We start from the raw sequence: 26419 nt of genomic DNA on the forward strand, positions 1-26419 counted from the left end.
ACTACTTGATCCCACTAACAGCATTGAACATCACACCTTCAATTTCTAGCTTCAGACCCATTATTCTGTTTGATACTATTTTTACTTTTTAGACATTCCGAACAAACTCCTCTTTCGCGACCATGATCGAACAACTTGAACCCTGATTAAGCTTCTAGCCTTGCTCCCTTTCCACCTGGTCTCCTGGACACACAGTATGTCTTCCTTCTCCTTCCTTCCTCTGCATCATGCCAACCGACTCTCTACCTTTTCCTGTCATTGTTCCTACATTCAAAGTTCCTACTCTCAGTCCAATACTCTTGACGTTCCTTTTTTCTCTTTTCCTACGAAAACACCTCCCTCCTCTCCTTCTTTGACCAACCCCTGAGTACACAGGTGCTCAACCATTTTTGACCCAAGATCTATTTTACATGAAGTAAACTTACTGTAATCAGCTTTTTTTCTTCTTGTTGCCGAAGGGTCTTGGGGAAGTGGTACAGTATGCCTCAGATTCACAGTCATCCACTCTTGATAGCGGCTAGATCAGATATGGGCAAACTACGGCACGCGGGCCACATACGGTTAGGCTGTTTAATCCGACCCGCCGAACTTGTCCCAATTATTTGAAAGTCGTGGCAAAAAGTTAGCGGACAACAGGCCAGACAACTCTAAAAAGTTGCCTGCCCAGCCATGAAGCTGCCTGCCCTATTTTTTTACAAATTGAAAAACAATATGACGAGAAATCGCAAAAAAAAAAAAAGGCGCAAAGTATAAAGTTTTTTTTTTTAATTCAGGCTGTACCTACCACAAATGCTACCTTGCTTAATTTACGGTATCGGTGGCTGAAGATTTTGCTCCAGTTGTTGTTTGTTGTCATGGAGCACAATGGAATATTTGCATTGCGTTGTCTGCTACAAGCCACTTTCATAACTCAAGTACACTTTACAGTCACGGTATAATGAAAGTTTACGTTTTGTAGTGTCACAAATTTTGTTAGCGTCTTTTGAATGATTCTTCTGGGCTGAGGTTCTGTGCATCTATTTTGGAAAATGATATGCAAATGCACAACCTTATAACGCTTGGGAAAGTCCGAAACACGAAGCAGGCTTCTGATTGGCTGCCGTGCCGAGTATGCAAATTCCAACTGCAAGTAGTCTGTCTGTTTGCTTGACAACTATACACGTGTACTGTTGACGTGTGAAGGCGAGGGCATCTGTGGCGAGTTTGTAGAGGCGCGGTCAGGACAATCCATCCATGATTTTGCTTCACCACCCCTGGGAGCACCGAGCGCAGACCAGTAAGCTCAATTTTCCTGTGTGCTGGTTTAGCTCAGCACCGTACTTGAAGGAACCAAAACTGAAGATGTACTACTGTCTAAAAGCTCCTTACTTGTGGTTGTGAGACTAGTAGGGTACGCAAACCCTAGCGCACACAAACACAATTTATAGAACAACGGATTTTAAAAAATACATTATTTGTTCATTTTATTTTTTAAAGGCTTACAAAGGCTTGTTGACACTGCACTTTGGGTAGCAAGTTGCCTTGCCAAACCATTGTGTACCGTATTTTCTGGTGTATAAGGTGCACCGGAGTATAAGACTCACCCGAATGGATGGTGTGTTGTCAAACCTTGTCCATATATAAGGTGCACTAGATCATAAGCTGCACCTTCAATGAATGGACAAGGTTTTCCAAATGTAACATAAATATATAAAACATTTCCAAGTATATCACACATCATTATAAAGCGCTACAGCAGAGGCTGGGGTTACGCACTAATTTTTCTATGGGTGTGTGTGAAATAAGTCGTGGCTGCTGACACTAGTTGCGAGACCTGTTGTGGCTCAATATTGCTTCACATAAGGCACACCTGCGTATAAGGCGCAGGGTCATCTTTTGAAGAAAATCAAGGCTTTTGGGTGCACCTTATACACCGGAAAATACGGTATGTGTTAGGAGCGAGTGGGAAACTGCCAAATTGCGGCATGACCCACAAGGTGGCTGTTGGAAAAATTTTTTCAACTTAAACGCTGCCTTGCAGCGGACCAACCAGTTTGACTGATTGGCTTCAGATTGGTAACAGCAATTTAACAAACATTTGGAAAAGCAATTGTGCTATTTTCTGGGTGGCTGCAAAGCAACTATGTCCAAATAGGTGAACAGTGTAGTGCCCTTGTCCATGCACAACAGTGAACACAAAGAATGCTCAGTGATGCTTAAAAAGGCCTTGAGAAGAATGAAAATGACGTGAGCATAACATGAGAGTTGGCATTTCCTTTCCGCTAGTGTGTGAACTAAACTCAACTTTCTTTTTTTGTTGTCTACAGTTAGAAGTCATGCTCGAAGACAACCTGAGTCTGCCCAGCAATGGCAAGCTTTACTCAAAGGTGCTAAACTGGGTGCAGCGTAGCCTCTGGGAGAATGGAGGACAATTGGAACAACTCATGGAAGAGGTCAGTACCCATGTGTGTGCCCCTTTGATTTGTGGGCGATTGTCCGTCTTTCCCTCCCCGCTTTGCCTCCACCTGTTTTTGACATTAAGAAGTCATTAGGGGGGGTCTCAAAAAGGAGCTAGCATGCTGTTGTCATGCTGCTATGTCAGGATTGTTCTTTTTCCTCTTATTTGTTGAGGTTTTGCAGTCAGAAACTGTATTCCTGAACCATGCCACAAATTAGAGGTGAGACCAAAAGAGCCCCTATTTGCTCTTGTTTTTTTTCTCACTTCTCCTTTGGGTTGTGGTTGATTGTCTTATGACCCCATCTAAGTATTACAGTGCTCTTCTGCTGTGAAACGCAGAGAAAAGATTCTGGAAGGTTTGACCCTTGATTCATCTGTTTTTACTGCCACTTGACTATCTGAACAGCTTCATGTTTTTTTTGTGTTCCAGAACTAACAGGCACTCCTCCCCATTGATTTATCTCTCCTGTAGGGTTATTTGCAGCAGCAGGGGAACGGACTGAGGAACCGGGACTGATCCACCAGGGTAATGAATCAGAGAAAAGGAGAGGGGAGCACGACTGCCTCTTAGCAAGCCTCTTTTTGCAGCCAAGCAACGCTGTGCTCCCATCTGCCCATACCTATGGCGCACATGCATTCTCACAATGGAGGAACCAATAGATTTTTTTTCAGTGCCACTTCCAAAATACAACCTTTTACTAGCCAACAATGTAGATTGCACATCACACAAAGGCTTCAAATTTGAAGAGAGCTTCCATTTGGCTGCAGGACATCGCTGGCCTTCGCAGATTGCTTTTTTCAACCCCACACCTCCAAAAACAAAAACCACACCTTTTTGTGAGACGTCTTTATCTCGGCTTTTGAACGTGGCAACGACAGAAAAAAAGCTGGTGTGCGGTATTTCCATTTTTGTAATTGATGATGATGCTAACCCATCTGACCACAAAATAGTCGTGCCATGTGTTTGCCTGTCTTTTGTGACTTGTATCACAATGAGCAGCCTCTTCAGCTGGATGCGCAGTTTCCAAGCAGCAGACTGGAGAAGGAAGGGATAAGTGCTGCCCCTTCTGTCCTTCAACCTTCACAGAAGATCTCACCGACTGCGGCGTGTCGTTCTTGACTCGATGCCTCTTTTTGCTTTTAGATGTAATTTTGGAAAAGAACGGTTGCCCGTCTCTCGGAATCTTCTTGAGCACAAACATGTATGCCTATATGCTGTGGATGTAGTTTGTGTCTTTTAAGGAAATGCCTCAGACAAGAAACTCTTTTCAAGGATTTTCCTCCCCGCTTTGCTCTTCTAATCCCCCTTATGTTGGGGTTTACCAAGTTACCACGGAGACAGCCACATGGGTGTGTTGTTCCTGTTTGTCTTCCAGGTGCAAATGCTGTACTACACACCTGACCACAAGCTGGTGGATGGAGGGCTGATGGTTGAGGGGCAAACTGAGGTGTTTGGTGGCGAGGAGGACCGCCTCCAGTTTATGCAGGTATTCAACGGGTGTGCCTAGTTTCACTACAATTAGCTTTTGCGCATTAGATCTGCAGTAATTAGTGTAGACAGGCTACCTTGACCCATGCAAAACTCACCACTGCCTGCACCTGGCTTGAAAGGTCCAGTTCATGCAACGTTTATCACCAGCAAAGTTTAATGCTGGTGATTATAATTTCTGGTTATTGGCAGTGGTGGTTCTTCACACTGTCAGATGCCTTATTTGGAATCTTCCCACTCGTGACAACTGCCTTTTACAGCTGTGCGGTGTAGGTGTCAGATGTTGGGTTCGGTGCAAGGTAATGCAGGTACACAATAGACCCAACTTAATGGCAGAGTAGGTTGAATCAGAATCAGAATACCTTTATTCGTCCCGCAATAGGGAAATTTGCAGGTTGAAGTCTTGGTTCGCTAGTACCGGCCCTCAGTTGACCTCTACGGTGTTTGCGTTTAGTGGAGTGGGCTTCGCTTCTGTAGCTGCGCTGTGCTCTTGCAGAAGAAGCCGATACGAGAAGGCACCCAGAGACCGATGAGCTGCAGTTCCTCAGGAAGCCTTTCACCCTCCAACCAAGCAGCAAATGCCCCCAAACAAACTACCAGGAGAGAGTGGAAGTACATTGCCTCTGAGAAGACTACAAGTAAGCCCTTTTAAGAGCGCAGCATGCATGTCTTGTTGCCCCTGTTTTCACTAACGCCACGTTTTCCTCAGACAACACCTACCTGTGTCTGGCAGTGCTGGACAGTGTGTTGTGTGTGATCTTCTTGTATGGCCGCAGTAGCCCTCAGGCCTCTCCCTCTGCCACCCCCTGCCTGCTGAAGAGTCTCAGCTTTGAGGCTCAGCCAGAGGAGCGAGAAGAACACTATCTATCCCCAATGCGTTACGCTCGTTCTGGTCTGGGTACAGCAGCCATCAACTTTAGGCTCATCGCAGCAGGTTAGTACACGAGTGAGCTCAAGTTTCAAAATCTTTTTCCGTCAAGGAGTTCTGATACCAATGTTTGTTTGAGGAACACATTTTAAGCAATTGGGAGTAGGTTAAAAACCAATGGGCCTGAAGCAAAATCTTTTTTTAAAAAGTGACAGTGTAACAAAATGTTTTTTTCACATAAGCTTTTAATTTATAAACATTCACATTATTTACAGCACCATTTCCGTGCCTTGGATTTTTGCAACGCTAACATGCGAGCTTCGAAAGGTGTTTTGATGACTGGGGTGGTTCTTTTCATGATTGTTTCTGTTTTTGTCCTTGTGCAGGCGGCTACAATCGAGAGGAATGTCTGAGGACTGTTGAGTGTTACGACCCCAAAGAGGACCGCTGGACCTTCATTGCACCCATGCGAACTCCAAGGGCTCGTTTCCAAATGGCTGTGCTAATGGTATGTTGCCAGCATCTCTCTTTAGTGTTCCATCATGCACATGTGATCCAGTTGTCAGTGGAGATGAACATTTAAAACTCATCAATGCATTCATTAATTTTCTGATTCGCTCGTTCACTTTTTCTCACACCTATCCCAGCTGTCTTGGGTAGTAGGTGTGAGACACACTGCATCGTTTTCCAGCCAATTGCAGGGCACACGTAGACTAACAATCATCCATGCTCACTCCTTGGGACAATTTTGAGTTTTCTTTCCGCCTACCATGCGTTTTTGGATTATGGTAGTAAACTGGAGTAACCCGCACAGACATGGAGCCGGAATCGAACGTTGCACCTGCTGCACCGTGAGGACGACATGCTAACTGTTGACCAATCCAATTCGCTGACTAATTTTCAATTCCAATCAAAATTACCATAACCAAAATTGTCATGTTGTTTCTTAGGGAATATATATATATACAGTAAAGTCTCGTTATATCGGATATATCGATAGTCCCGGTTATATCGATACTATTTCTATGCACGCACGGAGAAAATTACATGCAAACAGGGACGGATATATCAATAGTCCCGGTTATATCGATATTTTTTTGGACTCCCTTGAATATCGATATAACGAGACTTTACTGTGTATATATATATATATATATATATATATATATATATATATATATATATATATATATATATATATATATATTTTTTTTTTTTTAAAGGTCAACCGACGTCACTTTTTTGTTTCCTGACATCTAAAATACCCAAAACACACAGTACACTGTAAAATCCAACAAGTTGAAAGTACTCAAAATTTTTATGGCAACTGATTACGTCAAAATTTTTGAGGACAGTTTACTCAGAATTTTTGAGTAAACTGTAAGTTTACTCAGAATTTTTGAGTAAACTGTACTCAAAAATTTTGAGTACAGTTTACTACAAAATTTTTGAGTAGTGGAAATACATTTTATGAGTTTGACTGAACTTAAATGTTATGAGTTTGTTTGGACATAAATGTTATGAGTTTGAATGAACTTAAAAGATGTACTTTCAGTTCACTCTAATGTTTTCTTGTTATCTTAATTTTTAAGTTAAAATTAGGTTTCATATTTAAGTGTAACCAACTCAAATTTATAATGTTACATGAAAAAATATATTCATGTATACTGTACTTACATTTGCCTTCTATGTCTAAAAACAAAAACCCACCTCACATGTCTGTTTTAGTGCACATTTTTTTTATTAAGGTTTAAAACAACCTTTGATAAAACATTCATGATAACAGTATCAAATGCACAGCATGTCCACGTACCAAAACAACAAATAAACCCCGGAGCAGTTCTTTTTTAGTAATTAACACAACATCGTGATAAAGATGTGAAATAAACACAACAAAACAGAAAAAACAACAAATTATACTGTTCTGTTAAAAAATAAATTCTCTGACAAGCATATACTTGAATAATTACAAGAGAATACATTCCAATGTACTCGTTATAAGGTGCAAATCAAAGTAAAACTTACTAAAAACAAACAGTATTCATGAAATGAAAAAATACATTTTGGTGAAATCCAGGTTTACACATCAAATTATGAATAGAAAATCAGTCACAAACAGTACATTAATGTTTAGGTATACAAAGCAGAGTCTTCTTTTCCTTTCGGCTTTTCCCTTCAAGGGGTCGGCACAGCAAATCAGTGTCCTCTATCTTGAGAGGTTTGATCCGCATGTTTGTTTTGGCCAAGGTTTTACGTCGGATGCCCTTCCTGACACAACCCTCTGTATTTATCCGGGCTTGGGACCGGCACAAGAAGACATATGTCCCTTTGTGGCTACAGAACAAGCAATTCGCACAGTAAAAGCCTCCCAAACATAAAATGGTAATCGGCACGGCAACATTCAAAAAAGCAAAAACTATACTCACCACTTGATGACAATGCTCTGAGAGAGACTGAACAACACAAACACTTGCCCACCTGAAACCTGTACATCTCTCCACTGCGAACATTGTTATCCACGGTCCCGCCAAAGATGTACATGGCGTCTTGAATGACGGCGGCTGCGTGGAAGAGTCTCCCACTGGGCATCTCACTGTCCAGGAGCACAGATGAACACAAAGCAGAGTAAAACTATGAAATTACTTATCCAGTGTTGCTTTGTTCCATAATATTGGAGGCACTGGTGCCTTCAATATTGCGGAACAAAGCATTTCTCTTTTCTCAAACTTAGCGGGCGTGGTTTGAGTGGTCTGTTATCATCAAGACACAGCGGTATTTTATGAATGTGTGGATTAATTTTTTGGGAGAATCTAAATGCAGTGCATACATTAAACCAAACAAGAGGAGGTGTGTATCAGCCAACCTGGGGAGACATCTCACGATAATGCCATCTTCTATCACAACAGAAATGCTGTTGGGGTTAAACAAGATGGTGCTAGTTGTCAGTTGTCACGGAGAGAAGTGCGACAGGAATGTTTTCAATGTCTGGATCCTCTTCCCACTGCAAAATACATCAATAGACATTTGTGTCAAGTCAGGCAATACATACATTGCATGTTTTGAAGAACTGTGAGTCATCTTCTCGTAGGTATGCATGGAGAGCACGAAGGGCCATCATCATATATATATATATATATATATATATATATATATATATATATATCATGCTGTTCTTTATCCATAGCAAAGAGGAGATAAAAGCCAAGTTTTAATTTGGGGAAAGCGACAGGAGCTTAACATTGCAGTACTTGTCTTCAGCATCTCAAACCCAAGACAGCGGCCTATGGAGAATTAAGTTTAGGTAAAATTCTGTTCAATATAAAAAAATACATGTATTATTTTTAATATGATTAGGGGAATTAATCATGTAGCATTAATAAAAATGTAAACATACCTTAGATAATGGTGGTGTTACTCAATTTCCACCCTGGGGCTAAAAGGTTGAATAGAAAAAACAGACAACAAATGTAATCATTTAATTTAATAAAACACCCTGATCCATGTTTACTTTTTAAATTGAATAAATAATCTAATTTGCCAGATTAAATGATGCCATCAAGCCAGTTAGGTCTTTGCAGTTTGAAAAATGGTGTTTGCAGTTTCAAAAATACATTTAAAAAGTTGTATGTTTACACATGAATGACCATTTAAAACTACACCAATTGTACATAGTGATATTTCATTTGGCTAGCATTATATTTACTTAGTGCCTTCTTAAAACGGCAGCACAACTGTTGCACGTTGAATTAGGATGACTTATTGTGCTGCCGTTTAAAACAAAGTTAACTCAAAGCACCAACCTGCTGGCGTTGCAGCATCTATGTGGCGGATTTCGGTTGACCCTTATAACTTTTGAAGTTCATATAAAACTTAATTTAACACCCATTTGACGATTATTCTCAGACCTTCGCCGACACAAACATAACTTTTTATCACCTCGTGATAGTTGTTACTCCACCACCGCCCAAACAAACCTGCGCGGTACAATTCTCTTAATAACACTGCTGTGTCTTTCTACAAACAAGAGACGTATAAGAAAAATTCCAATTTACCACAGAAGAGCTTGTAACAGAAGAGAAGTCCTTGGCGCGAGCGGTGGATGACATTGATATTAAATACGATTGTTTGTCTTTCTACCCTAATTTAAAATAAATAATCCGTCGGTCTCTGCCAGATTCAGCCGTTAAGAATTCAAATGGCGTCCAATGAGAGCACACAGTGACGTCATCACGCAGCTTCCTGCCGTGAACTCAAAATGTTTGAGTAAACGATTGCCATGAACTCAAAAGTATTGATCTACTGCAAATTAAAAACGCAGGACTCATTCAAAAACTCGGCTTTTGAGTTGACTGACCTCAATGACTTTAAGTCAGTAGTACTGTTCGGGTTTACAGTGTATATTTTTATTCAAATGCAAAACACCAATAAAAATGACTTAAAGTGTCCAAAATCTGCAAAAAATTGAGCTGCAAATTGGGCATTTTCAGAAAGTTCCGCCCCCAGTTAGTGACGTCACGCCAAGACGTCTTGCATTGCTGGAGAATCAAAACAATGGCTTCAGATTCTGAGAATATGCTTTCTTGTTACACATCCAGTTCTGAATATGATTCAAGTACAGTAAAGTCTCGTTATATCGATATCGGATATATCGATAGTCCCGGTTATATCGATGCTATTTCTATGCACGCACGGAGAAAATTACATGCAAACAGGGTCGGATATATCGATAGTCCAGGTTATATCGATATTTTTTCGGACTCCCTTGAATATCGATATAACGAGACTTTACTGTAGTTCTGAAGAGGAAAGCATACATGTTTGCAATCGATTAAAGAATTTATTCCGTGCCATTTTGAGGCAACATTGGGGGGAAATGTCTCACCCAAAAATAGGCAGAAAATGGCCAACTCCTGTGAGGAATGAATCAGCCACAGGCTGATAAATTCCAGCCCTCTTCTGGCTGTTTTTGGTGCAACATGACGGTTTCAGACCAAACAAGCACATCAAAATGCATTGTCGTGATGGAAGGACTGCTACAATGTGTCCTTTTTTTCGGTCATGGGCGTTACTTCAGTGACGTCACGTACGGACTCGTCACCAACTCAAAAACAAGACTTCCGGAATATTCAGCATGAGTCTTAAAACATATAATATAGCTATATGCGGTGGAATCTTTGTAAAATACGCCCAGTAGAAGTCATTGGAAGCCATTTTACAAATTATGGACACAACTTGTCCGGAGACGTCGGTTGTCCTTTAACTCATTCCTCCCGACAAACGACGACAGTCGTTGTGTTTTTACTTCCATGTATCCCGAGTCACGCCTCCAGTCGGGCTGAAGCGATAGTAGATAATGTCGGATGCCGACTACAGGTGGGCCGTGAATAGATGTTAACCCTTTACGGACGATTGTGCTTATAGAGCAAGAAAATGAAAGGTAGCAGTTCAAGTGCCGATTGAAACTGATGCGACAAAAGTTACATGTCCCTTTAAAACAGGCTAGATGCAGCTTTGCCTTTAAGAGCGTCAGTGACATCATCTCTTTCGTGCGCAACGCAACGTGCTCTGCCTCATCTTCAAAGCACCTTCTATTTTTCGTCATGGATGAGAGATGGAATATCACGTAAGTTGTAACTATTTTATGAGCTATTCAGAAGAGGTTTACCTTGATACTGAAATGCATAAACTAACGCTAACTTGTTTATTTACCGAGAAATATTAAAAAATAAGGAGTGTCCCGAATTCGGAACATTCTTACGCTAACGCTATTTTCATGATGAAATTGTTGATCCTGACTTGGTAACCGATGCGAATAATTGTAAGTGAATGGTGCGTTTCCCACTAATAGCAGTACCTCATAGCTTTGCATTCTCAATATGATTATTGAAACGGGGGTAGACATGTTTTGTTTTGTTTTTCTAAAATACCCATGTGTTGTATATGTTTCCAGATCCTGATGAGAGTGAATAGATGACCATGTTGATGAAGACATTTTGGCATTTGACACAGTTGTTCGTGACTGTTGCATTGATGAACTTCTATCACAATTCAAATACTTTCGGGCTGATCAACTACGTGCTTCATACGCTATCTCCAGGAAATCACTCAAATGGTGGAAATACCTGTTCTGGTTTCTCGTGGATATTTGTATTTGCAATGGATTTATACTGATGAAACTCTCTCCTAACCGTCAAGTGAAAACCAAACAGGTCGCCTCCGAAAAAGGACTCAGTTATATCAAATAAAGAAGTTATAGCAGTTTATTTGAACCCACATGTTAGTTATTTCCTGCTGAAGCCATTCAGGGAGCACACTGCAAAGCTAGGCTGCAGGCTCTGTAGGCTGTGGGGGAAGAAATCCAAAATGCCTACTAGGGAGGAAAGAGTTAAGTGGAAATATTGCAACATACTGTATTTTTTGCATCATCTGCAACCCAATGTTCTTTCGAATTATATATATTTTTTTGACAACAGCAAATATATATTCCCACATGTAAGACCAAAAAAATATTACTAGTGAAAAAAAAAAAACTTTATTTGTCCCACAATGGAGAAATTTGCAATGTACAGCAGCAAAAATTAAAGGAATGATGGAGAATAAGAATTTATCATGTTTAAAAGTGCCGTGCTTTGCTGACCAACTAAACAATGGGCTCACAGTCAAAGCGCAGATGGCCACAATAAATCTGAGTGAAACAGACACAGCCCAGTTGGGCTGTTGCCTTTATCTACGGGAGCTGGCCTTGGACAGAATTTGGGACTTGGGGAGGCTCCTTATCACAGGAAGAGCTCATTAGCCAGGATACAAACTTATCAGTTCATGGGAAACAATGTTTTATTGCTTGCAGCTGTTGGTCCTCAGAACTTCCAGAGGTGTGGCATTATAATCAAGAAAACTATGTTTTACTAATGTATCACTTTAATTTGCATGTATTGTTAATAAATAGCTTGGCAGAGGGGCGCAGAATTCAGACGTATGTCATCTGATGACCGCGTCTCCTGCCGGCAGTGGGGACAATCTTTCTGATTCCGAGTCTCTGTCCACGGTGTCTGACTGTCATATCTCTGACCGGGCAACAAAGAAAAACAAACACAACATACTGTTTAAGAAAAAAATACAAATTCCCCTTGTCAACTCCACAGGTATATGCAATTTGAAGACAGTTTGTCTTGAGGCAAACATATTTCCATGTCTAAATTGAAGTTGGTTGTGTTGAAGCGTGCAAAGTTCAATTCAAGACTGGTGATTTCAGCTCCATCATGTGGGAGCTTTTTATGCGACTTGAAGTGCTGGTGTAAAGAATACATGCACCTCAGTTAATTCTCTTTTTCCTGCAATACGAGAAACCATGAAGTTTGCCTCTGCTTTGTATGCCCGCATACGCTCGCATTAAAGGTGGCATCACCTGATGCTCCCCACCTTACGAACAAGATACATTTCAAGCGGTCGTTCGTAAAGGTGAATTTGTTCGTAAGTTGCTTCAGTGCTATATTTTGTATGGAATGTATGTTTTTTATTAACAGGTGCCAATAGTGTGATGGCAAGATGGAAAGAGTACTTTGAAGAATTGATGAATGAGGAAATTGAGAAGGAACAAAGAGTAGAAGATGTGGCTGTTGTGGACCAAGACGTAGCAAACATTAGCAAGGATGAAGTGAGGAGGGCGCTGAAGAGGATGACGGTTGGAAAGGCGAGGCCTGATGGTTTACCAATCAAGGTATGGAAGTGTCTAGGACAGGTGGCGGTGGTGTTCCTAACGAGGTTGTTCAACAAGATCTTAGATGGTGAGCAAATGCCTGAAGAATGGTGTCAAAGTCCCATTTTTAAGAACAACAGAGTGCGGAGTTTTAGTAACTACAGAGGAATAAAATTGATAAGCCATACAATGAAACTGGGAAAGAGTATGTAGTTGAAGCTAGACAAAGCAGAGGTGAACATTTGTGAGCAGCAGTATGGCTTCATGCTCAGAAAAAAAAAGAGTATGACAGATTGGATTGAATTGGATTTGCCTTTATTAGTCTCACAGTGGAGAAATTTACATTTCACAGCAGCAAAGTGATGAAAGGAATGAAAGTAGAAAAACAAAATACATGCAGCGTTTGCTTTAAAAATGCTGTTAGAGAAGTACAAAAAAGGTCAGAAGGAATTGCATTGTGTCTTTGTAGATCAGGAGAAAGCGTATGACAGGGTGCCCAGGGAAGAGCTGTGGTATTGCATAAGGAAGCCTGGAATGACAGAAAGGTACATCAGAGTGGTACCAGACATGTATCAGGACTGTTAGACGTTGTGAGGTGTGCTGTCGGTGGACACATGTGTGACGGACGAATTCAAGGTAGAGGTGGGACTCCACCAGGAGTCTGCTCTGAGGTCCTTCTTATTCGACAGGCTGATCGACGATGTTTGACAACAATCCCTTTGGACCATGATGTTTGCAGATGACATTGTGATCTGTAGTGAGAGCAGGGAAGTGGGGGAGAAACTAGAGAGGTGGGTGTAAGACCTGGAAAGGAGAGGAATGAATAGCAGTCGCAGCAAGACTGAATGAGAGTCATCCGAGTACAAGAGTGATGCTACAGGGGGAAAAGATAAAGAAGTTTGAAGATTTTAAGTATTTTGGTTATACTGTCCAGAGCAATTGAGAGTGTGGAAAAAAGGTGAAGAAGCGTGTCCAGGCAGGCTGGAATGGCTGGAGAAAAATGTCAGGTGTGATGTGTGATAGAAGGGTTTCAATTCGAATGCAAAGAAAGGTGTATAAAACGGTGGTGAGACCAAGTATAATGTTTGGACTGGAGACAGTGCCATTGAAGAAAAGTGAGGAAACAGAGATGGAGGTAGCAAAGATGAAGATGTTGAGGTTTTCTTTGGGAGTGACCAGGTTGGATAGCCTCACGAATGAGTACTTTAGAAGGACAACTCATTAGAGGCTTTGGAGAGAAAGCCAGAGAGGCCAGACTGAGATGGTTTGGACATGTCCAGAGGAGAGAGAGTGACTATATCAGGAGAAGGATGCTGAGTCTTTAACTGCCAGGCAGAAGAATGAGAGGAAGATATAAAAGGAGGTTTATGGATGTTGTCAAAGAAGACATGAAGGTAGCTGGTGTGAGAGAAGAGGATGCACAAAACCGGGTTAGATGGAGGACACTGATTTGCTGTGGCGACCCCCTGAAGAGAAAAGCCGAAAGGAAAAGAAGAAACACTGAATGGGAAAGTATAAAACACAGACGTAAAATAAATTCACACCTACTTTAGTATGACAACATATATCCTTGGGTCTTCAGTAAGCCATTACTGAAGCTGCTGGCACGTAATTACTGAATTACGTGCCAGCACCCATTACTTTTTGTCATGCATCGCTTCCTCCTGGAGCCTCAACAGTGAAGAGGGATTTCCTCCCCGCCCTCATACTCTACAGAGCCAATCGTAAGCAAGCTCGGTGCCTCCTCAGAGCGTCAACTGGAAAGAGGGATTTCTTCTCAGCCCACTTACTCTACGCAGCCAATTGTAAGCAGGCTCGGCGGATTGGGGCCTGAACTCGTTGGTAATGCTTCAGTATAGCTAGATGCTGATTGGTCGGCCTTGGTGTCAATCGCGTAAACATCCAGCCCTTGAAACCTCTAATGTGTCTGTGTCCGTGCATGTGCGTGAAGCACAGTACGCAGCCAATCCCAAGCGAGCTGGGCCGGAAAAAGTTGCGCAATACAAAATTTAACGAACAACATCTCTAGCCGGACATTTTTCGACATAATGTACCCGCAAAAATATTCGTATGTACAGTTATTCGTAACCCGAATGTTCGTAAGTTGGGGAGCGTCTGTACCCACCATGTCGCCCAGCTTGTCTGAGTTTCCTCTATTACACATGATGTGCACATGACATAAATTCTTGTTGTGCAGAGAGTGCAGGTCGCATCATTTTGAGATCGCTGCATTGTTTGTCAACCATCATTGCTTCTGTGACACAAGCTTGCTCCGTGGAGGGGTCGGTGCTGCAACCATGTCTGTGACATTTCTGTGTTGCCCACACAGGTAAAAGTAAACTGCAATAGAAAGTACTATATCTGCACTGTGAACTTAATTTTAATTAGTCCAGAAAGTATTCAGAACGCTACACTTTTCCACCATTTTCTTGTGTTACAGCCCTATTTAAAAAAAGGAACACATTCATTTTTCCCCTCAGAATTCTACACAAAATACCCCATGATGACAAAAAGAAGTTTTGGTAAGAATTTTGTAAATTCAGAACCTTTTTATTCAGAACCTTTTGCCATAAAGCTCAAAAACAAGCATCCCTTTTCCACTGATCAACGTCAAGTAGATTCCACAGTTTAATGGGAGTCCTTCTGTGGTAAATTCAGTTTGTTGGACTTGATTCAGAAAGACACACACCTGTCTATAACGCTCCCACAATTGACAGTGCATGTGGAGCATGAAGTCAAAAGAATTATGTCGACCTCCGAAACAGGATTGTCCGGCGGTCCATTCATCGATCCATCCATATTCTGACGCTTATCCGGGATCAGGTCGCTGGGGAAGCAGCTTCAGTAGAGAAGCCCAGAATTCCCTCTAGCCAGCCACTTGTTCCAGCTCTTGTTGGCGGATCCCAAGGTGTTCCCAGCCCAGCTCGGTGACATAGTCTCTCCAGCGTGTCCTGGGTCATTCCCGAGGTCTTCTGGCAGTGGGGCATGCCCAGAACACCTCACCAGGGAGGTGTCCAGGAGGCATCCTGATCAGATGCCCGAGCCACCTCATCTGGCTCCTCTCTTTGTGGAGGAGAAGCGGCTCGAGTCTGAGCCCCTCCCGGATGACCGAGCTCCTCACCTGATCTCTAAGGGACAACCTGGACACCCTACGGAGAAAGCTCATTTCGGCCGCTTGTATTGATCTCGTTCTTTAGGTCACAACACGTAGCTCGTGACCATAGATGAGGGTTGGGATGTAGAACGACAGATAAATTGAGAGCTTCGCCTTTTGGCTCACCTCCCTCTTCACTACGACAGATCGGTACAAAGTCTGCATCCCAGCAGACGCCGCACTGATCCGCCTGTCAATCTCTCGCTTCGTGAACAAGACTCCTAGATACTTAAACTCATCCACTTGGGGTAAGATCTCCTCTCCGACCCGGAGAGGGCACGCCACGCTTTTCTGACTGAGAACCATCGTCTCCGCTTTGGAGGTGCTGATTTTCAATCCAACTGCTTCACATTCGGATGCGAAATGCTCCAGTGAGAGTTGGCTAGCCCCGCTTGAAGACCCCAACAGTACCACATCATCTGCAAAAATGAGAGATTCTATACTAAGGCCACCAAAACGGAACCCTTCAACACTTCGGCTGCAACTAGACATTATTTCCATATAGGTTATGAACAGAATCTTTGATAAAGGGCAGCCTTGGCTGAGCCAAACCCCCACTGGAAGCGATTCTTACTTAGTGCCAGCAATGTGAACCAAACTCTTGACATCGGTCAAATTGGGACCAAATGGCCCATATCAGGGGTTCTTGTACCCCATACTCCTGAAGCACCCTCCACAGAACTCCCCGGGGGACACGGTCAAACGCCTTCTCTAAGTCCACAAAGACTTAGACTGATTGGGAAAATTCCAATGCACCTTCGAGGGGCCTGCTCAGGGTGTAGAGCTGGTCCACTGTTCTACGGCCGGGACAAAAACCACACTGCTCCTCCTCAATCTGAGGCTCGACTTCCTGATGGACCCGCGCCTCTAGAACTCTGAATAGATTTTACCAGGGAGGCTGAGAAGTGTGATCTCTCTGTAGTTGGAGCACACCCTGCGGTCCTCCTTTTTAGAAAGGGGGACCACCACCCCGGTCTGCGAATCCAGAGGCACTATCACCGATGACGAGGCGTGTCAACAAAGACAGTCCCACAATATGCAGACCCTTGACTGGTCTTGGGCGGATCTCAACAGGATTGTTTCAATGCACAAATCTGAGAAAGAATACAGGAGAAATTTTGCGACTTTGAAGGTCCCAGTGAGCACTGTGGCATGCATCATCCTTAAATGGAAGAAGTTTGGAATGACCAAGAATCGACCCTTGAGCTGGCCGCCCGCCTAAACTGAGCAATCGGGGGAGAAGGGCCTTAGTCAGAGAGGTGACCAAGAACCCGAGCGTCACTCCGTCAGAGCTCCAGCATTCCTCCATGAAGAGAGGAGAAACTTCCAGAAGGACATTCATCTGGACAGCAATCCAACTGTGAGACTAATAAAGGCATATCCAATCCAATCCACAAATCAGGGCTGTATGGAAGAGTGGCCAGGCGGAAGCCACTTCTTAGTAAAAGGCACATGGCAGCCCAACCGGAGTTTGCCAAAAGGCACCTGAAGGACTCTGACCGTGAGAAACAACATTCTCTGGTCTGATAAGACAAAGATTGAACTTTTTGGCATAAATACCAGGTGTCGTGTTTGGAGGAGACCAGGCACCGCTCATTACCTGGGCAACACCATCCCTGCAGTGAAGCATGGTGGTGGCAGCATCATGTTGTGAGGTTGTTTTTCAGCAGCAGGAACTGGCAGCCGAGTCAGGATTGGGGATTAATGAATGCAGCATTGTACGGAGATATCCTGGACGAAAACCTGTTCCAGAGCGCTGTTGACCTCAGACTGTTGTGTCTTTCAGCAGGACAATGATCCATTGGTGAAAAGGACGCTTTGATCCTCTCGTTCATTAAGAACTGCTTAATGTGAAAAAGAGGGTACAGAAAGTGCTAAAGAATTAATTGGATTGGATTGGATATGCCTTTATTAGTCTCACAGTGGAGAAATTTACATTTCACAGCAGCAAAGTGATGAAAGGAATGAAAGTAGAAAAACAAAATACATGAGCTGCTGGAAAGGCAGCCACTCTCGCGGCACCGTCTTGAAGTCAAAATAACAAAAAAAAACTAAATAACAAATAATATGACAGCATAGAGACAAAACAAATGACACAAAACACATGACAAAACAACACAATGACTCTGTGTCTTTGTCATATTGTCTTTGTGTTGTCATATTATTTGTTTATTTTTATTGTTTTGTTCTTTTGACTTAAAGATGGTGCCGCGAGAGTCGGTGCCTTTCCAGCAGCTCCTGTATTTTGTTTTTCTACTTCTTTCATTCCTTTGATAACTTTGCTGCTGTGAAATGTAAATTTCTCCACTGCGAGACTAATAAAGTTAAATCCAATCCAGAACAACCATCTCACTGTCCTTGAGTGGCCCAGCCAGAGCCCAGACCTGAATCCCATGAAACATCTCCGGAGAGATGTGAAAATGGCTGTGCACCGATGCTCCCCATCCAACCTGATGGAGCTTGAGAGATATTGCAAAGAGGATGGGAACAACTGCCCAAAAATAGGTGTGCTAAACTTGCGGCAACCTATTCAAAAAGACTTGAGGCTGTAATTGCTGGCAAAGGTGCTTCTACAAAGTTTTAAGAAAACACGCTGAATACTGATGCATATATGATTTCTTGTTTATTTTACTTTAAATATATTTACAAAAATCTTACCAACACTTCTTTCATGTTGTCATCATGTGGTATTTTATGTAGAATTCCGAGGAAATGAATGTATTCCTTTTTTCAATAGGGTTGTAACATAAGAAAATCTGGGAAAAGTGAAGCGTTCTGAATACTTTCCGGACAGACTGTATCCCTCGCTACTTCGCGGTTCAGTGGATCGCATATTTTTTTTTCAGGGGGAAAAAAAAAAAATATTTATTTATTTTATTAATGGCATGCAAATGTGCAAACAAAGTAAAAGAAACAACAAAGCAGAATAAAATCAAACACACTGGCTTTGAACAGCTCATGGAGCAGAGTGCTCTATTCTTCAAAAAAATGAAAACAAAGAAAAGAGTGGCAACAACTACCGATACCAATGTTCTTCTCTCGGAGAAAGACTCCTTCAGTAGAAAAAGACGCTACAGCGCAGCGGAATCAGGACGAATAGACACAGCAGCAAAATATTGTTGTACAACACTGTTCTTTAAACTATTAAAAAAGTGGTTTTGTTTTTCTGTTTCATTCTGCAGTATGTACAGTTTTGCATTGTAAAATAAAATTATTAAAAAAAAGACTACATTGTAGTTCGCGAATTTCACCTGTTGCGGGCAGTTTTTGTAACGTATGTCCCGCGATAAACGAGGGTTCACTGTATTCAATTTTACATGTGAAATATAGTAATAGATTTCATTTATAAGTGCCTTTCAAAACTCTCAAGGACACTTTACAGTCACTGGGTATTTTTTTTCTGCGTTTGAGCAGCGGCAGCCACACGCCAGCGTTCACTCAACCCGGAAGTAACAAAGTAAAAAAAAAAAACTGGTGGAAAATCGTTATCTATATTCTATCCATCAATATGAACTGTTTGAATATTCAGTTTATTTGTGAACTAATGTCGAGCTTTGTGTTTTGTTACCATTCCCAAAGACAACTCTTTCAGCTTTTTTTTTTTTTTTTTTTTTGGGGGGGGGGGGCGAACAGGGTCAGCTCTATGTTATCGGAGGTTCAAATGGACATTCTGATGAGTTGAGCTGTGGGGAGTTGTACGATCCAGTCAGTGACAAGTGGGCTCAGGTTCCCGAGCTCAGGACCAACCGATGCAATGCAGGTGGGTGCCGCTTGCATGAGTTTATTCCTGGCTTATATCCTTGCCCGACTGCTGGCTCACATATGCTCTGTATTTGAAGGGGTCTGCTCCTTAAACAACCAACTCTATGTCGTGGGAGGGTCAGACCCCTGTGGGCAGACCGGACTGAAGAATTGTGATTCGTTTGATCCAGTCACCAAAAACTGGTCTAGTTGCGCCCCCCTCAACATCAGTACGTTCACCTTCTGCTCTGGTCCCGATTGTCTCTATTGGTAGTCCAAGCTAAATCATTGCTTTATTTTTAGGACGGCACCAGGCCGCAGTGTGTGAATTGGATGGTTTTATGTATGTGATCGGAGGGGCAGAGTCCTGGAACTGCCTGAACACAGTTGAACGCTACAACCCTGAGAACAACACCTGGAACATGATAGAACCCATGAATGTGGCCCGCAGGGGGGCCGGTGTGGCCGTCTATGCCGGTAAGATCACATTTTAAATTGTAGTTGTCAACCGCATGCATCCGCAGGATCCACCTTCTCTCAAATGTTCATGAAATTACAGTGAAAACCAAACATGCATTCAAAAATATAGAAAAATTATTTATTAATTAATAATTATTAATTAATTAGAAAACATTTTTCACACCTCCACTCCTCTCAATATTGTCATTGTGATTTTTTAAGATGCTATTTTTCCCCAAGGTCCTCTTGCCAAGCAGTAAATGAGTCGGTCTTCCAAATAGATTTAGCCGAAATGATTGATGAGCGTCGTAGGTTAGGTTTATGTTAAAAGTCAAATACACCACAAATTAATATGCATGACAAAACACTGACTGACAATTTGACATTGTTTTAAGAAACGGATTGCGTGAAGATGAGTCCATGACAGGTGCAATGCAAAAGACACCCCAAAGATTTTTCAATCAAAATAATAATTAACGTGATATCGAATGAGGAAATTAATTGGTTCTGGAAGAAATGTCTTAACTCATTTTGGAAGTAGATACTGTATATCAGAGGTCTCAAATTCACGGCCCGCGGGCCAAATGCGCCCCCCGGAAGAATATTTTGAGGCCCACCTTCATATGAAAGATTAATGTTCGTGCGGCCCACATGATTGATATGAATAAAACTTGTATGTGGAGCTGAACAAACCACGGTGGGGTAAAAGGCTCTGAAGGGTGGCACATCGGTCAGGCTGTCCAGTGCTTCTCCAGTGAAATAAAATAATTCACGGAGAAAGACAGGGTGGTTGCTCCTGTGCTAAGTGATCCAAAATGGCTCATTGACTTAGCTTTTCTTGTTGATATCACACATGAGCTTAATGTACTGAACAAGAAGCTACAAGGCCAGGGGCAACTTGTCAGTGCTGCTTATGACAACGTGAAAGCATTCTGCACAAACTTGTGTTATGGAAGGCCCAGCTGTCTCAGACAAACCTTTTCCATTTCCCAGCATGCAAGGCACTCCTGGATGCAGGCACACCATTCAGTGGTGAGAAGTATGTTGAAGCCATTTTGGAGCTACAGAGGGAATTTTATCTCAGATTTGCAGACTTCAAGACGCACAAAGCCACATTTCAAATTTTTGTGGACTCATTCTCTTTTGATGTGCAAAATGCCCCTCCTGTGTTCCAAATGGAGCTCTGTGACCTACAGTGCAACTCTACACTCAAAGCCAAGTTCAGGGATGTGAATGGAGAAGCAGACAGGCTTGGGCAATTTTTGAGAGAGTTAACCCTCAGCTTCCCTGAACTTTCCTGAATGTTCAAGCGGACCATGTGTCTTTTTGGGAGCACATACTTATGTGAGAAGCTCTTCTCCACCTTGAACTTGAATAAGTCCAGACTTACTGATGAGCATCTTCAAGCCCAACTCAGAGTCTCCACTGCCTCCTCCCTCAAGCCAATTGTGGCTCGGCTTTGTAAAAACAAGTGCTGCCAGGTCTCTCGCAGCAAGAAGTAGGCAAGAGAAGCCATGTTAAGGACAGTTCATGTTCAATATTTTATTTATGTTAAGAAAGTTCAAGGTTAAAGAACTGTGAATACAGACATTTGAAAGTTTATTCAAATAATTAGATTTCCTGTGTTTTTTTTCAGTTGTCTGTGTCTGCTTTATGATCATTATAATTATTTTATTTACTACTGGTTAATTTATTTTTTTATTCATTTAATTCATTTTGTGTGTTAAAAAGTAAGATTTTGAGAACATTGGAATGTTTTATCTGTACTTTTCTTGTGGAAATCCTGATGCGGCCCAGCCTCATCCAGACTGCCTCCAGTGGCCCCCGGGTAAATTGAGTTTGAGACCCCTGCTGTATATGCTTTCCACATAAATGCCCTAATCTGTTTCTAAAACGTAAAAACGCATCAAAATATCTAACAAAAACATAGATGAAAAGGTGTCTTCAGCCGTCATCTGTACTTCTTTGAAGGTGTCGGACATTTTGCTTCTCATCCAAGAGGCTTTATCAGCAGCAAAAGCTAGCAACCACTCAGTTGACGACAATGAGGTTAAAATCTTAGCAAAAAAATAGATGGTTTGAAAGGGGAGTAAGAGAAGCTATTTTCATAAAACAGCAGAACCCTTCACAAAATCGCCATGGTGGGTGAGGTGTAATTTGGATCGTTCTTGCAACAGACTTCTTAGACCACATCGGCTTAGATATGCTGATGAGGTGATACCAGACCGAATGGGGCAATTAGGCCAGTCGTAGACCCCATATATATATATATATATATATATATATATATATATATATATATATAGGGCCAAAACTACCAGCAAATTTTAGTTCGCTGACGAAGCCTCTTGAATGAGAAGCGAAATGTCCGACACCTTCAAAGAAGTACAGATGACTGCTGAAGAAACCTTTTCATCAATGGACCACTCCTGTATGACTGAGAGCTTACACAGACGTAACAAAAACATCTTATTTTACGACAACAGAGTGGATTTTGCTGCTGGTTACTTTAAAAACCCATCATCTGCTATTTTACAAATCCACAACTTTTGCTATCCAGGCAAACTCTTTGTCGTTGGCGGCTTCGACGGCTCCCACGCACTCCGCTGTGTTGAGGTTTACGACCCGGCTCAAAACGAGTGGAGGATGCTGGGCAGCATGACCACATCTCGCAGCAACGCAGGCGTGATCATTCTGGGTGACAGCATCTACGCCGTGGGCGGTTTTGATGGCAACGACTTCTTGAACACAATGGAGGTCTACAACCCAGAGGCGGATGAGTGGAGCGACTCCATCAGGCCCCTTTGAGTAGCAGCGCTGCACCTTTTTCCAAATTAACAGGCTTTTTGTGACATAATCGTGTTTTTTGATATCTTGTGTGCGTGTGCTCGTGGGGGGTGTAAGAAAGATGAGTGGAGTTAGAGGGTTCCAAACAAGGAGTCTAAAGTGAAGGCTAGCTTTTATGAGTGTGGGACAAGGTGTGGTGTGGCTTGTTGCCCAAAGCAACACAAATATTACATACCTTGTTTTACGTGCTGTACATATTTTTTGTCTGTCATATGCCAACACTTAACACCTTGTGCTTTTTTTCTCTATATTTGAAACTTAAGGGTTTTCACATGAGTCAAATCCTGGTCACTTGGAAAGTGTGAGTTTGCCATTTTACTCACATACTAAAAGGTGGATGATTATTGATAACCCCCCCCCCCAAGCCCAACTTTTACATGATCTGGTTTGTGTTTGAAATCCGAAATAACAGTCTTTTTATGTTTTTATACACTGCTGATTTCTCAGAGATAGATCTTAGCAGATGGCTTAAAGGACAACCGACGTCACTTTTTTGTTTTTAACTGACATCAGAAAAACGTTTTATAGCATCTAAAATATCCAAAACACGCAGTATGATATTTTTAGTCAAATGCAAAACACCAATAGAAATGACTTAAAGTGTCCAAAATCTGAAAAAAAATTGAGCTGCGAATTGGGCATTTTCAGAAAGTCACGCCAAGACGTCTGCATTTCTAGTGAATCAAAACAATGGCTTCAGATTCGGAGAATATGCTTTCTTGTTACACATCCAGTTATGAATATGATTCAAATAGTTCTGAAGAGGAAAGCATACATGTTTGCAATCGATTAAAGAATTTATTTGTGCCATTTTGAGGCAACATTGGGGGGAAATCTCACACCCAAAAAAAGAGGCACAAAATGGCGACCTCCTGTGGCCACCTCTGTTTCCACAGGCTGATAAATTCCTTGGATGCGCTCTTCTGCCTTCTGGCGGCTTTTGGGTGCCAAACGAGGTCCCTAGACCAAACAAGTACAGTTAAATACATTGACGTGATGGAAGGACCGCTACAATGCGTCTTTTTTTACAGTCAGGGGTGGTCCTTTAGTGACGTCATGTACGGACTCGTCACCAACTCAAAAACAAGACTTCCTGAATATTCAGCGCGAGTCTTAAAACGTAAAATATAGCTATATGTGTCTTTGTAAAATATGCTCAGTAGGAGTCATTTGAAGCCATTTTACAAATTATGGACACAACTTGTCCTGAGATGTCGGTTTTCCTTTATGTCAGTGGTAGGCAACTTTTTCCAGTACAACTAACTTAGATGATCAAGATCATTTTCAGGCTTCTGCAAAGCTGGCCGATGAGCTGATCATTTGAATTCACTCTGCTACAAAAAACCTCTATTGAAAAAATGAAAAACTGCGGCACTCGAGGCTCAGAATTGACTCCTCCCGCTTTAAGTCCTGCTTACCTAGTTTTTGCGATATAATGCAGTGATGAAAATGTTTGCATTGGCGGATGTGCCAAGCAATGACAGATTTTTCCTGAAGCTTGATGAAGACAGTTCTCACATTTGTAATACTTCTTAATAAATAATGGTAATTGATTCTTTTTTTGTCATGATTCTTTGACTTAGTAGCACAAATGGGGATCATGTAACAGGTGGCAGCGGACAAAGTTGCCAGTTTCCCACTGTTAATACTAGTTGTATTAAGTTCATCCTGTCTAGCTGATATCTAATTTAAAACAGATTCTTATCTTACAGACAGTGTATTGTCGGTGTTCAAACAACTAACTTGTTTCGGCGTCTACTTCCGCCTTCGTCAGAGTGTCACTCTGACGAAGGCGGAAAAAAGACATGTTGTACAGTCCTTCCATCATGTCAATATATTTTGCTGTACAGTAAGACCTCAACTTACGAACTTAATTGGTTCCCAGACAGCGTGTGTAAGGCGAAAATATGTATCTCAAAAAAAAATTCCCATAGGAAACCATTAAAATGAGAATAATCCGTTCCTGGGTTTCCATAAAATATACTTTTCAACTAAATAAGCCTTAAAACTACACACTACCTACCTTATCCTATGTATAATAAATGTGCTATTGTATTATAATGAAAGAAATACACTGCACTGTATAATAAAGTCACTTTATTTACATTTGTGATGGTCATTGATGGCTCTTAATTGACACCTGTTGCTTTCTGACTTGTAAGGTCTTACGAAACTGAGGCATCACATTATCATTCATGTTGATGATTCTCATAGCCTTTTCTGGATGGAACTGTTGAATAAAAGCCTGCACATCAACTGTTGAATGGCCAGCTTCTGCTTGTCCTCTTGAAGGCAAATCAAATTCTCTGTGTTGATGACCTCATTATGGTCAGCAACAAGCTCCTCGATGTCATCTGAATTCACTTCGAGTCCCGTAGGTGCAGGCAGAGATTTTATGACAACAAAAGGCACGAGTCCGATGTTCCACGGACGCGCAATAAAACGCAACAAAAGAAGGCGGGCGGGGCGAATAAAATGGCACACTCGCGTCTAACAATCACCCCGTGCAAAGCAAACTGTTGGATTTGCCAGCACGAGACATAGCGATGCACTTACGTCATAATCATGTTCCTGATGAGGTGACTCGTTGAAATGAAATGAAATTGAAGTGTCGCGAGCGGCAGCCACGCCCGAGCTCTCAACTCGCATGTGACAATTTAGCGTGACTATTGACACGCTGTTCCGGTGTGTGTGAAAACACTAGCTCTGATTGGCTTACCATGACACATGACTCTACCCTTTAGCCAATCACAATCACTATCACATCTTGTTGTTTTGATTTGACATGTTTTGATTCTCCAGCAATGCAAGACGTCTTGGCGTTATGTATAGTGCCACTTAGCAGTTTTTTTGACAACGATACTCGTGCAGCGTGTTCTACCGGAAACAAATTCCTTGTGTGTTCTACATACTTGGCAATAAAGATGATTCTGATTCTGATGTCACGAACTGGGGGCGGGACTTACTGAAAATGCCCAATTGCAGCTCAATTTTTGCAGATTTTGGTCACTTTAAGTCATTTTTATTGGTGTTTTGCATTTGAATAAAAATATTTGTTTTGGGTATTTTAGATGCTATAAAACGTTTTTCTGATGTCAGTTAAGAAACAAAAAAGATGTCGGTTGTCCTTTAAAACGTAAAATATAGCTATATGCCGTGGAATCGTTGTAAAAGGCGCTCCATAGAAGTCATTTGAAGTGATTTTACAAATCCGGAGGTGTTGGTTGTCCTTTAAGCATTTAGCTGATAGGGGATTTCACGTCTGATCTTTCATCTCAGGTGACCATGTTGATGTTCATGCACTTAAATACGGAGCCCCTAAGGGGACATCGAAGAAAAAAAAAAAAAACTTTGCGAGATCTCGCAAAACTTTGCGTTCCCTCGCAAAACTTTGCGTTCCCTCGCAATACTTTGCGTTCCCTCGCAATACTTTTGCGAGATCTCGCATTCTTTGCGAGATCTCGCATTCTTTGCGAGATCTTGCAAAGAATGCGAGATCTCGCAATCTTTTTTTAAAAAAATACGCGTACATGTACTTCCGGTTCATCGTCAGTGTAACCGAAAACAACAAACATGGAGCCTTTTCACCCTTTCGTTCCTTTAATCCAGTTTTACTTTAAAATTGGCTTGAAATACAAAGATATAAAATCCGTTCTTGAGATTAAACACGGCTTACTAATAAGTGAAAGACATTTGAAGCTAGTGGTGAACAAAAGTGGACTATTTCG

General features: G+C 41.8%; 1 protein-coding gene across 2 annotated transcripts in view; it reads left to right on the forward strand.

Annotated features, from left to right (window-relative positions):
• ivns1abpa (influenza virus NS1A binding protein a) overlaps positions 1 to 24948 on the forward strand; it is a 31902-nt gene extending 6954 nt beyond the window's left edge. Inside the window, exons 7-15 of one of the 2 annotated variants that reach the window (XM_089001015.1) lie at positions 2307 to 2432; positions 3814 to 3924; positions 4423 to 4564; positions 4636 to 4860; positions 5181 to 5302; positions 19278 to 19404; positions 19484 to 19615; positions 19689 to 19862; positions 22405 to 24948. In XM_089001015.1, the coding sequence (XP_088857141.1) occupies positions 2307 to 2432; positions 3814 to 3924; positions 4423 to 4564; positions 4636 to 4860; positions 5181 to 5302; positions 19278 to 19404; positions 19484 to 19615; positions 19689 to 19862; positions 22405 to 22652 (1407 nt within the window). In that variant the 3' untranslated portion in view covers positions 22653 to 24948. Of the gene's footprint in view, positions 1 to 2306; positions 2433 to 3813; positions 3925 to 4422; positions 4565 to 4635; positions 4861 to 5180; positions 5303 to 10292; positions 10418 to 10744; positions 11814 to 19277; positions 19405 to 19483; positions 19616 to 19688; positions 19863 to 22404 lie in introns of those variants that run through there. The other variant, XM_089001016.1, reaches the window with a different exon arrangement.
• The last annotated feature ends 1471 nt before the right edge of the window (positions 24949 to 26419 follow it).

This window comes from Hippocampus bargibanti, linkage group LG07 (genome assembly GCF_051943395.1).
Source record: "Hippocampus bargibanti isolate YZ-2025 linkage group LG07, ASM5194339v1, whole genome shotgun sequence".
NCBI classification, from domain to species: Eukaryota; Metazoa; Chordata; class Actinopteri; order Syngnathiformes; family Syngnathidae; genus Hippocampus; species Hippocampus bargibanti.